This window comes from Beta vulgaris, chromosome 1, assembly GCF_026745355.1.
Source record: "Beta vulgaris subsp. vulgaris cultivar EL10 chromosome 1, EL10.2, whole genome shotgun sequence".
In the NCBI taxonomy this organism is placed as follows: Eukaryota; Viridiplantae; Streptophyta; class Magnoliopsida; order Caryophyllales; family Amaranthaceae; genus Beta; species Beta vulgaris.
The window spans coordinates 39,392,117-39,406,029 of NC_079202.1; the positions used below are offsets into that span (position 1 = coordinate 39,392,117).

At 33.9% G+C, this 13,913-nt stretch overlaps 1 protein-coding gene across 1 annotated transcript; it reads left to right on the forward strand.

The window, feature by feature from the left end:
• The first annotated feature begins 11,620 nt into the window (after nt 1-11,620).
• LOC104895348 (dof zinc finger protein DOF3.5) lies at nt 11,621-13,530 on the forward strand. The gene has a single exon (XM_010681825.4). It carries the CDS (start codon nt 11,800-11,802, stop codon nt 12,622-12,624), a length of 825 nt encoding a protein of 274 aa, XP_010680127.2. The 5' UTR covers nt 11,621-11,799; the 3' UTR covers nt 12,625-13,530.
• The last annotated feature ends 383 nt before the right edge of the window (nt 13,531-13,913 follow it).

The following is a 13,913-nucleotide window of genomic DNA, read 5'->3' on the forward strand; positions in this document are numbered from 1 at the left end:
AAAAAAAAAAAAAAAATATTGTTTTTTTTTTTTTTTGTAAACCGCTACTCCGAGTAGCGGTTTATTATGAAAACTGATATTTGCTTACCATATTTTGCGCAGGTAAACCGCTACTCAGAGTAGCAGTTTATTTTAAAATTAAACCGCTACTTTGAGTAGCGGTTTCCGTGGGTTAAAACAAAAAAAAACAATTTTCTCACGTGCCGTCCTACGTGGACGGTACGCAGGAAATTTTAATTTTTTTGGGCATATTTTGGGAATTAAAACCCACTTTTGCATTATTCAAGGAAAAAATTCCAAAAATTTCAAAATGAGAGAGAATTGCACAAGATCTGTCAAGATTATGGTTAATTGGCGTGATTTTAGGTAATAATGTTTATAATTAGGCAATTAATATCTTCAAATCTCAATGTACATAAATCACAAGTTAATAATTGCCTTTTTTGATTGATTTTATTGTTATGCAATACGTAACTTATGGTAAGTAATTCAAATTTTCAATCAACCTTGATTTTGGTTATCTTAATTTTCAGTTAAGCTTAGTTTGATTTTTTTTTTTAAAAAAAAAATCAATGCTATGTACAATATTGCAAGTATAATAAGGGATAATAACATAGCTAACCACTACTCCAAAACGTGGCCTAACATTTTGTTGTGCATATATCTTTTTCCTTTCCAATACATATCTTCACGCCTTCTTAAACCCGAAGAAACAAAAACAAAACAAAACTTATTTCTCCCAAATTCGGTCAAGAGTTCTTCATCTTTCCATGGCAATGTGCTAAAAGTTGACAAGTCAATTTGAGTCATTTACAAAGAAGACAACGAAGATGAATACACCCCGAATTCCAAAGTAAAAAAAAGCTAAGATTAGTATTATAAGTTATATCATTATATTATTTATAATTGTTGTAAGGACTATTATACTAAAATTCAATTTCACAATGTTTTTGTGGTATGGTAATTTTTGTATGAGTTATTCTATGGAATTTAAGATTTTGAGTTACTAGCTCTTTATCTTTTTTGATAAAAGGTATTGTATGAATTTAAGTTCATTAATATTGACGTGTATGCTTTTTCATATTATATACTTCCTATATGTGTGTGTTTTGTGTTGTAGTTCTCAGATCCAAGCAAAATTTTGTTTGATTTAATTGTAGTCATTAAAGTAATCAGGTATTTATTTATACTAATGGCTACTAATAATTGTATGTTTTTTTTCTTTTTAAACCCAAAATCAACCTATTAATTGTTGTAGACTTGGAGTAGTCATATAAGCCTAGGTTTTACGTTTATTAAATTTTTAAAAGGGAAAGTTATTAAGCCTAGGTAAACTTAATGTTCAAAAGTTTATTTAGCAATTAACTTATCATTTGAACAAAAGTTATACTTGGTTTGAAACTGATTTGAAGATACTGATACTATGACAATTAAGTTAGTCTTCAACTAATCTGAATTCTTCTCCTCCCCCCTCTTTCCTAAAAAAACCTAATCATTTTCTTCTAGTTTGGGGCTGCCATCATCCTTTCGATGGTGTTAAGCCCCAAATTCTTCTTTTTCTTCTAGTTTTCATTGTTTTTGTTATTAATAATATTCCATTTTCTCTCTTTCTGAGAGTTTTCAACCCAATTTTTAGGTTCTTTCTCTCCTTTTATGGGAGTTTGGAGTTTGGTCTTATTCTCTTCTCACGTTGAAGTTTAAAAATTGGTATGAGAAAGTGTTCCTATTGATTGATGTTCAAGACCATGAACATCGAAGTATTGGAAATTTGGGTGCAGTCAACATGGTTAAATCAAAAAAATTCTTCCCCAAATTATGTAAGAATGATAGACTTCCCCATCAATAGCTGCGTGATCCAACAAATACAAGGGGGTTGCGCTGTATTTCTCAATCGGGTTCATTGTAGTTTATTCGAAGACGAAATTAATTTGATCTTGTCTGATTATGTCTTGTTTTTCCTTAATATTTATTGTAGATGTCGTTTGGCCATAAATTAATGAAATTTCTCTTTCCAAAAAAAAACTAATTTGAATTCTTTTTAAAAATAAACAATGTAATTCTTATTCAACTTTTGGTCTTGAACATAAACAACGTATTTCTTATTCAAAATTTAGTCATGAATATAAAATGTAATTCTTATTCAAAATTTTCAATTATAATATACATAATGACAATCGAATTAATAATTCAATTGTATGAACAAAAAAAAAGGACAAAATCAAATAAGATCCCTATATAATTGAACTCTGATGCCTCAAAATGTATTCCATATTTTTCAAAATTCAACAGTGTTTGCATGTTTGTGTGATGTATTATATTTAATATAATGTACATTATTTTATATTTTACGCAATTCTAATAATCCAAATGAGCATTTTGAAGACCTTCTAATTTTCTAATTACAAGAGATTATTGATGAACACAATCCTCTTGATTTATTTTTAGGATGGCAAGAGATCTCTTTAACAGTCCTACATGTCAAAACATGAAATTAAAGGTAATTAGGAAAAAGAAATGGGATTGAAGGACATACAATCTGTCTAGACTCTCTGAATTTGCTGCCTTAATAATTAGAGATATTGATAGTGGGAAAAAAATTGTTGAAACAAATAGCGGAAGATTTAGACAGATATTTGAACTTCATCCTTCTTATTTTTGTCTTGCAATATCCTTTTCTATTTCCATATGGTGATGATGGATATCGAGGTGAAAACATTTTTTGCTCAAATAAAAAAATAGGAATAATATGAACACATTTTCTTTTGTTGAACTTCATCCTTCTTATAGAGCTTAATACTCCATCCGTTTTCTTTTGTTGAACACATTTATCGCATTATTAATGGTGAGTTTAAAATGACTATTAAATAGCGTGAACACAATTTTTGCACCTTAAGACTAATGGGAATTTAAGTTGTAAAATTATACTATTGATGAAAAGATTTAAAATAGGAACAATATATTGAAATTTCTCAATGAAAAATACAAGTTCAACAAAAGAAAATAGAGGGAGTATTAAAATTTAATTTACTTTAACTTCGACGTACAAATATACAACATTACAAAACAAATATATAACCAAAGAAGTGATAACATTACAAAAAGCTAAGAATAAAAAGTTAACGTTTTAGAATGTTTTTGACCACAAATAGTATTGTATTCATTCATTAAATTTTCTAATGATTTTTTGAATAGAAAATGACAATGTTTTGCATTAGCATATAGTTATATAAAACATATTTAATTATTTCTAATGAATATCAAGGTATGTGATCAAATAAACAACATACTTGATACTTTCTAATAAATATAAGTAATGAATGATAAAAAAATAAGAATTGAAAATGATAATGAATACAAAATAAAAAATTACATAATGTAAGATGACAAAAAACATGATGAAAAGTCAGAACGTGGTTTAAGTAGAAAGATCACTTCGACCATGAAAGTGTAAATAGTACTATATATATGATAAAAGAGAATGAAAAGTGTTAGGATTACCCTAGAACTAGGGGAGTATTAGAATTTAATTTACATTAATTTTGCAACGTAACATACAATGATACACGACCATGATACAAGTATATATATATATTAAAAAAAATATGATGAGACTTTTATGTCAGGTTATGGAATTCTCATTTATGTGCAAGTACTTCCTTATGTGCAAGTAATAATTTGCCAAATATTCTTTATAGATAACAGTTGCCAAAATTTCCCGTAGCATGGTGGTCTGTGGGTGGTGGCCTGTGTAGTGCAGGGTTGGTGTCAAAAAACAAGAGAGTGGCTGGTGAACAGGACTGCATAAAGCGGGAGTGGAAGTGGTTCTATTATGATTGACTGCAAGTAGTGGTATCACAATAGGCAATCGGACTCCGTCGGCATGATTAGTGCAAATTATTTCAGGCTTTTTGTCGCAACTTTTCTGGGAGTTTTTGAGCGAGAAGAGAGGATGAGAGAGAAGGAGGAAAGGGAGGAGGGACGTGAGAGAAGGAGGAAAAGGGAGGAGGGACGTGAGAGAGGAGAGAGAATGAGGGATAATATATTTGACGAATCCCGCTTAATATTTGAAGCCCGCGAACTTTTTTATTTCAAATTTTTTTAAGAAGGGCTGCACTTTTCTTCAAAAGCGCAGCCCTACATAGCTTTTCTTCAAAAGCGCAACCCTACTTAGAAGGGATGCGCTTTTGGAAAAAGCGCAGCCCTTCTTACATACAGAAGGGCTGCGCAGCCCTACTTAAGTGAAGGGCTGCGCTTTCTTCAAAAGCGCAACCCTTCTGCTATGTAGGGATGCGCTTTTGAAGAAAAGCGCATCCCTTCACTAGTAGGGTTGCGCTTTTAGGAAAAGCGCAGCCCTTCCTGCACAGCCCTTTCTTTTTTTTCCCCTAGTGACTTATGGATTGTAAGCCAATTTCAAATTATTCTAAATGAAAATAGTTATTCAAAGTTAATTAACTTACCTTAAGCAAGGTGCAGGTTTTTATTTCATTAAACTCTATACTGAAAATCTTTCCCTAAATTACATTACATCTTTAGTAAAATTTTGTTAATATAATATATTGTTTGTTATAATAAGGATATAGCATGGTTATATTACCTTGACAATCACTAATATTTTTTTCAATATTAAATTATTAGTAAATAAAAGAAAACGACGAACAACATTAGTATAATATATTTTGGATGGTTTATATTGTGCAATATAGCAAGGATATAACATGAGTATCATATATCATAACTGTGCAACACATGTGTTGTGTTGTAAGTCAATTTTTGAAATTATACTGACTACAATATCATAATTTTAAAACAAAAGCTAATAATTTAATTTTATATATTGTATTTTTTCAACTTTATATTGATGCATTCTACTAATAACATATTTGATAGATTTGGAACAGAAAAAACAACTTAATAAACTAAAAAAATTCTGTGCATTATGCACGGGTCCAAAAACTAGTTTTATACATCAAAGAAAAAAAATCAGAGTTCATGATGTTTGACATAAAAAACAAGTGGTGAAATTTTTATAATTCATATTGGAGGGGTAAATTTTCATATTGGTAAATACTCCCTCCGTTTCCTAAAGATCTTCCCTCTTTCCGTTTAAGTGCGTTTCCAAAAGATCTTCCCTCTTTTACTTTATTCCTTATTTGGAATTTGTTTTCCTCTTTTTACCCTCTCATGTCCCTATCATATGGTCCACCATTACATTATTAATTCAATTTTACTCCCTTTCTCTCTCCTACTTTAACCCCTTTTTATTTATTTATTTATCTTAATCCCTTTCTCTCTCCTACTTTACCCACCCCACACCATACACAATTGGATCCTCCTTGGTATCTGTAGGAACAGTAACAAGGAAGATCTTTAGGAAATGGAGGGAGTATGTAATATTTTATACCATAGTTAAGATATATTTACTCAGTTTATGTATTATTGCACCATTTGCATTCTTACCCTATTCGCACATTCCTTTTGGCTATTCTTTTTTTTAATGTTTTATATATAAGGAAAATATATATGTATGCGAGATCTTGTTTGATCCATCTCGATTAATGTACTTTCAAAATATATTTTTTATTATAATGTTCACAAAATAATAGATGAAGATGTTAATGGTTTAAATCGTGTATTGATATGCATGAGCATATGAACTCCAAATGATACAATTATAAAGAAATAATTGTAGGAAAATTGATTGTAAAATATATTTTTTGGCCAAAAAGGCACGATTTTTGTTACTAAGGACACCAAGATGTTGTAACAAACTTGAATAATAATTATAAAATTATTTTTATTTCAGTCTATTTTTATGTTAAGATACTAAAAACTCCATGTCTTCATTTATTCGTAACACCTTCTCCTTTTCCATATGCTTCGAAATAACAATCTACATTATCTTGTTTGTGGTTTCTTTCCATCTCTCTTCTATCCACATGACCTTTTTTTTAACAGGGGATGTGATTCTTAAACAAAATCATGTTTCGCCAAAGTAGAAATACTTTACCGCAAGAAGTTTAACCATACAAATTCTGAATATTAAAATCACACCTAGCAAGTAAAAGAACAACACTATTTTACAGTTTAACACTAGAAAAAAATAGAATTTAAAAGTCAAAGTAAGCCTACAAATATCATTGAGTAGAATAAAAATAGGTGCTCTCAAGTGCATGTAGAGGATGGTGTACTATTTGCAAAATGATGTTGTTTTAATATTTTAAGAGCCTATGATTTTAAGAAAAATGTTGTTATCTATACTAATATATTAAAAGGCGTTCCTAAAAAGGAAATAGTGTCACGTGACGCTCCCCCTAAGGTAATTTTACTCCATGTAATCCACATACAACCACAACAACAAAAAGAAAAAAGAAATCGCACAGTGTAGGATTCGATCCCATGATCTTTAAGTTTATATATCACTTAACCAAACCCGTCTATTATTATTTACCCTAAAATTTCCTTTAGTGTTAGTTTATGTGCAAGATTCCAATCAAATCCTAAGGAATCCCACTTGACAGCAGTCAAAAGAATCCTTAGGTATTTGAAAGGAAGTGATGATCTTTGTTTATTCTATCCTCGAAGTGACACCATTGATCTAGTTAGCTACTCTGATGCTGACTATGCTGGAGACTTGGTAAATCGAAAAAGCACTTCTGGAATTGCCCAGTTCCTAGGAACAACCTTTGTTTCTTGGAGTTCAAAGAAACAAAACACTGTTGCACTTTCAACAGCTGAGGCCGAGTATGTAGCAGCAGCCGCGTGTTGTTCCCAAGTATTATGGATCAAACAACATGTACGCGACTTTGGCATCAAATTAAGTGTGTTCCTATATTCTGTGATAATACTAGTGCAATATGCATTTCCAAGGATCCAATTCACCACTCTAGGGTCAAGCATATTCACATTCGTCATCATTTCTTAAAGGACAGTGTAGAAAATGGATTAGTCAAAGTCGATTTATTTCCTACTGAAAATCAAATAGCTGACATCTTGACCAAATCACTCTCCAGGGACAGGTTTGAAAAGATTCGCTTGGAATTAGGAATGATTAGAATTGTTTGAACGTACCAATGATATTAATTCCCTAAGAGATATTTCTTACTAAGTGTGCCCTGCAACTTTCATGAATTAATTTCATACACATAGGGCCAAGTATAAGGACTCATATTTATCTTTGAACATTACCCTTAGTGTCCATGCACATAATTTAATACGCAAGTGGAATGTACAGTTTGGACAAAATTTATCACAAGCAAGAGTAAATTTTTTTTCCTTCTTTTTCTTCTATATATCTTTTCTATTTTTTTTTTGCCCTTTTGTATCTCTGAAATTCATTAATTATCTTTTCCAATTATCTCTCTTAAATTCTATGATTCAATGATTCAACATGTGTTATTGCCCAAAATACAAATTCAGTTAATCTAAGTTGAAAAGAGAAAGTTCATTAAATTCTCTCGAAACCCCATAAACCGCTTCAATAACTTCACAACCTTTTATTCACTTTCACACGACTTCATCATTACTTTTTATTTAAACCCAACCCATCACATCATTATCATTCTTCACTTCATCTTTCTACTTTCACAACTCTCTTCTTCAACCTTTCTCCAAAATTTCTTAACATGTCTTCCAAAAGCAAAAATTCCGGTGACCATGAGCGATTTTCGGTGGAGAAAACTCCATCACTGGCAGACATTAGTAATCAAGAATCATCACAATCCAAGGAAGACTCAACGGGTTCGAAAGTCGTATCCTCTGCTCATGAATCTCTCTTTCAAAAACATGAGGAGGAAGAAAACGAAGTTGAGAGCGATCAAGAAAAGGAAATTCAAATTCCTACCAAGCGGGGTAAGAAAACCAAGTCTTCTCAATTTCATGTGGGTTTTTATGTTGATCTTGCATGGTATAAAAAATCAAAATGGACGGAACTTTTTAACATTCTGAAATTTCAAAAGTGGATGAAATTGGTTAGTTTGGATCAAGGGTTGTTTGAAAAAGAAATGCGTGATTTTTGTTCTAGTTTTAATATAACTGAAGGTGTTTGCGTAAGTGTTGTTAATGGGAGTGTGGTAACCCTAACTGAGAAAAAATTGAGTGACTGGTTTGAAGTACCATCTGAGGGGTACAAAGAATATATTAAGGGTCGGGCAAAATTATATGTTAATGGAGCCTCAAAAGCAAAAATTCTCACCTTCTTTAATGGAAACCCCACTGCCCTGTCTCTTGATCAAAATGATCTCTCCCCTTTTCATAAACATTTATTCCAGTTTGTGTGGCGTTTTGTATTACCCCGATCCTCCAAAAGAACCCATGCAAATCTAATGGACCTCTCCATTTTGTATTGCCTAGCCAAAAACATCAAGATTAACTTTCCCTCATTAATGATATCTCATCTTTCATACTGCATTACTCACAATACCGAAATTGGGTATGGTAATCTCATCACCACTATACTCAAACAAAGCAAAGTCAAGCTCTCTACCAGTCTCTCCTTCAACCTGAAACCTGAAAACTACTTAACCAAAGAAACTTTGTCTAGACTTAGTTTAAGGGTGTTCAATGGTAAACTGGATTTTGAAAGGGAGGAGACACCTGTTAAAGTAGATATTGGTTCTAAGAGAAAATTGGTTGAGGAAGGAGTTACTGCCGGCTCTGTTAGTAAGAGCCAAAGACTTGCTGGGTCCAAGTCTCTCAAGGATCAGGATCAGGGTGATGTTGTCCTGATTCATTTGGACTTAGATCCAGTTCCTTCTATTACTGTTGATTTCCCTCTGCTTTCAAGTACTGGGCTTCATGGGATGCTAATGGGGTATTCAAGAGTCTCTGACTCAACTGCATTCCAGGATTAGTACCATAGAAGCCACTGTATCAAACATGGACTCACAGCAACAGCAGAGCTTGGCGGCTATCAAGCAGGCTGATACGGGATCAGTAACAAGGTTGATGGTGTGGTCTCCAAGATCGACTCCGTGGTCACCACTCTCTTTAAATGCCCCAAGACCTAATTTCTTTCTTTAAAACTATGATTAACTGGACAAGTTTTTTTTGGGGTGTAATATTGGTTGAACAATTTTTTTTTTTGCTTTCTCTTCATGTGTCCTTCTGAGACACATGAAGTACTTCCGTATTTACCATCTTCTTTTTACTCTTGTGTTGTGCATTTTGCTCATTGCCTGCTATCCATCTTTTTTATTTCTCTCTTTCGTATTTTTGGTGTGCTAGGATGGCTAATATTATGAGACATCTTTTGAGGTACTTGCTTGCTGCCTAGACTGTTGACTCTCTAGTGCTGCAGGTCCATACCTTAGTTTTGATAATGACAAAAGGGGGAAGAGATGTTATTGGTGTGCGTCAAATTTTTTTCTCTCTCTTTGTGCCTATAGTCTTTCGGATCTCTCCTAGTCCCTGTTCCCAGTTATAGTTGAGTTTAGTTACTTAGGTTGTGTTCAGTTGTTTCATTATTTCTTCGTTATTTTTATTATTTCTTTATGATAAAAATGAAAAAAAATATTTTTACCAAAATTATTTGCCATCATAAAAAAGGGGGAATATTGTTGTATTCACTATTTTGATGATGACAAATATTTACCTTAGTTTATTTTAGTAAATCTTGTTTAGGTGGTTTTTATTAGATTTAATTTTATGTCTTTAATTCGCTTATGTTTTCATAGTATCTTTTAGGTTTGTTATCATATCTCACAATTAGCTAATGAAATAACTTATGGAGAATTGATTATGGTTTAATCAAAATTAAGTTATTTTGAGTAATTGTTTGTATTAATGGCTCATTAAATGATTATATTATGGAACTTTAATTTGAGAAAATTTAGATTCCATAATGTTAGTGGAGTTAGTGGTTTATGCACAGGAAACTATGTATGCAACGCAAATTAGAATTGCAGAAAGCGCTACAAAGAAGGAATGAATATGCTTAGTGGTTCCTAGATTCTAGGGAGCACAACAAACTTCGTGCCTTGACGTGCGCAATCATAGCTGAAGAAGTGGAAGTAGTTAAAAGAAATAACGGCTACAAAGGTGGATGGTGGGTAGCTACATTTTAGCTCCCACAATGTACTAATAGAGAAAAACTTATTGGAGCAACAAGAAGTCTACATATAGCTGTGATTTATCGAATTCAAAAATAAGACTTTTCAGATTTTCATGTGATATATCTCTGAGAAAGTGTATTCGGTTTTCCACTCTTCATTCATTTTCAATCATTGTATTTGAGTTTGGGTTGAGATTTGTATTCATTCGAGAGAAAAGAGAAAGAGAAAGAGAAGACTTCGAGTGAAGTCAAGTGAGAAGACTTCGAGTGAAGTCAAGTGAGAAGACTTCGAGTGAAGTCAAGTGAGGAAAGTCACGTGTTCAGGGGGACAAGGTGCATACTGGGAACTGGTTCCTAGAGGAACTAAGTCAGAATTGATTTATAATAAGTTGTATGTGTTATTATAAATATAAGAGCAAGGTTCTTCCTAGAGATTTGAAGGAAGAGAACCTTGTTAAAAGGATTTTCGCGTGTTCCGCTTTATTACAACTTCTCTTTATTTGCTTCCATTCTAGTTTATCCGCAAAAAGTTAAAAATTCTCCCCAACTACAATTCACCCCCCTCTTGTAGTTGACCTAGTGATTCTAGTAAACTAACACCGGTCCAGCCCGGCCCATGAACCAGACCAGCCGAATCCAAGTAAATATTGACCCAAATTGTGTATATTTTATTCCAATTGTATACATTTTAATCAAACTGCATATATTATAATTCAATCAAATTTTAAAATAATGAAATTATTCATTAATATTAATATTTTTATATATTTTAATTCATTTTAATGATTTTATGTAACAATAATGAATAATTTTAATGATTAAATAATTTTGAAAAAAAAAATTTCATGTCGGCCCGCCAGCCCGGTCCAGCCCACCAGACCCATGAATCGCTTCCCGATCCGTGAAAACCGGTAATACCGGTGTGGACCAAAATTTTTCATCCCGGGGACCAGCCCATCCAACCCATGAATTTCACTGTCCGGTCCTGGGCCGTGAGATCTCAGCCCAGTCCGCTACGGCCCACAATCCGACCCGCCCAGCCCGCCTAGCGGCCATCACTATTGCCAAACATGGTCTTACAAGTACATTCTAAAACTGGTATCAAGGTGCTTTAAAATGTACAATACACATGACACAAATATTAAAACTTAAAAGCCTTTTAAAACTTTTTGTGAGCAAAAACTTGCTACTCCAACTCGGTAAAACCCCACATTGCTTCATTGCTTGTTTGACCTATGAGTAAAATGGTCTTAATTAACAATCAAGGGCCTTTGACTAAAGGCCTCCATTGATTTAGTGCCACGTAGCCCCATCTCATAATCATATTTAAAAGTACATTTAGACTTTAGAGATATCGAGGGATACGCCTACGATGAAGTAAGACCAGTAGATACAATTCTTTGATGAAAACCATGAACTGAAAATTGATTGGATCACATGATATCACATCATTATTCATTAATAGTTAATACTCCGCCCGTGTATCTGTTCCTTAGCGCTGACGGCTCGCCCGAAGACAACGACCGCCCACGTTAACTTCCAGCCCCACATTTCTAAGTCCACACACATGCACATATCACATATGCACTCCTTTAGCAGCATTTATACTCTCACTCTTTCTCCTCCTCCTCTCACCATCCTTTATATATACACTCCATCTTCTCTATCTCTCCCTCCTCTTCCCTCACCAATCACCCTCCTCTCTCCTATCGTTTCGCTTCCTCGTTCGCTCGATATCACTTTCTTTATCTATGATGACCTCGTCGAATGATCATCTTTTTCATAACCTACCACCACGGCCAATTACAACAGAGAGAACATGGAGTAATGCCCATGTTGTTCCTGCTCCTAACTGCCCGCGTTGTGCTTCGTCCAACACAAAATTCTGTTATTATAACAATTACAGTTTGTCACAACCAAGGTACTTCTGTAAGGGGTGCCGGAGATACTGGACTAAGGGCGGGTCCCTTAGGAATGTTCCTGTTGGTGGTGGCTGTCGTAAGAGCCGTCGATCAAGGGCTTCCAGGGGATTTTCTAGTACTTCATCGGGCCCTCACTCGGACAATCACCTGTCACCCAACTCGTCTTCAACTGGTTCCGAGTCTGGCTGTCCTGATATTGACATGGCAGCAGTTTTTGCCAAGTTCTTGAACCCTGGACAAGACAATGTCAATGAAGAAATGAATGAGGCAATAACAAACACATCTTCTGATGCTTCTTATGGTTCTCCAATATCCAGCTCTTGTGGGCTTGAAAATAATTTGGAGTATGAGAAGTTAGCTGATGATATTTTCGATCTTGTACCATCTGATCATCACCCACATCTTCAAACAGAAGAGGTGAATCAAGGTTTCATTAGCCCTGATTTGACCTCTTTCGATGATCTCATAGAAGATGTTTTCTGGTCAGAAGACACTAATTTTTCTGGCTTCACATGGCAGCCGGTAGCTCAGATACAGGAATTCAATTCACCGATTCCACCAGCTGATGAATTACAGAACTCAACAAATCTGTTCTCCAGTGATAACTGGAGTTACTTCGATAGCACAGGATTTGAAGTATTTTCTGGGCCTTGACAATCCATGAAGATGGAAAATTTTAACATCATAATTCAGCTCCTGCTGCTTGAAGCCTTAAATTACAATTCACAGGAATTTATGGCTTCAGGGGTATATAGTAATCGGCGAATGCTTTGTCTAACATTTTTTTCCTAAGCTACGGTAGATCCTCCCACTCTTGTAATCCTGCAAGAATTATTTGGTATATAAAATACCTATACTCTGAAAAGCAATAAATTTAACATACTCATAATCGGAAGATAACAGCGTCTGAGAATATTATCTTCCAAGAATTCTGATGTGCATAACAGGATCGCATATGTTAATCAATAGTACAGTACTCAATAATATATCTAAGCTATGACTGAAGCCTTTTTTTTTTTTTTTTTTTTTTATATCCTTTTCTCATTTTTCCTTCTCTGGTAATTCTCTTTCACACAATATGCCAGAATGTGACTAATTCCCATATCTCGAAAGTCGAAACACTTATTAGTCAAGACCAAGGGCAGCCTAATCTCTATAAGATGCACGTGGATCTCTATAGTTATGACCAATGTGACTAAACGTCAGACTAATGCAGAATTGTCAAGTAGGGACTTGGTGTGTGGTAGTCAAGATGCTGGATAAAAGTTTAATGCATCAGTGTCTGTTATGACTCCCAACAGACCAATATACCAGACTATTAGATCAGAAAATCCCTGACAAGGGGAGAATGTACAGTATACAACTATTGGCTCATGGAGCTCGCGTAGACATTTGTTTGGTATACGTGAGTGATTTGAAAGAAGTTAAGAGCCATCAACGTCTTCCCCAAAAGAATCTCTTAAGTACCTGCACTACACAAAGTCATACAGTCAATTGCTTTCGTATATGGTTAAGAACACATGTGAATAAGACGCCGGGCGGGGCCAAAGTCATTAAATCACTGTGACGAAGTCGTTTAGCTAACATCTTTACAGTTATGGTCATTGAACGAGTCTGTTATTCTAGTATGAACATTAAACCAACTACAAGAGGGGGGGTGAATTGTAGTTGAAGGAAATTTTTTGAATTTATAAAGCAGAATAGAGTTAACTTTAAAACTTAAGAGAAAATATCCACGGGATTTTGACTCAACTTTCTTTACTGAAATAGGCCAAAAGAATCTCTCCTTACAACCTAACAAGAACTTTTTTGTTCCTCTAGGTACTTTTTCCCAGTCACTCAGTTCCCCTCCTGATGACACCCACTTTAGTTCACTGCAAGCCTTCTCTTTTCTTTTCTTTTTCTCTTACTTTTTATCTCAAGAATATTCTCTGAATTTTTTC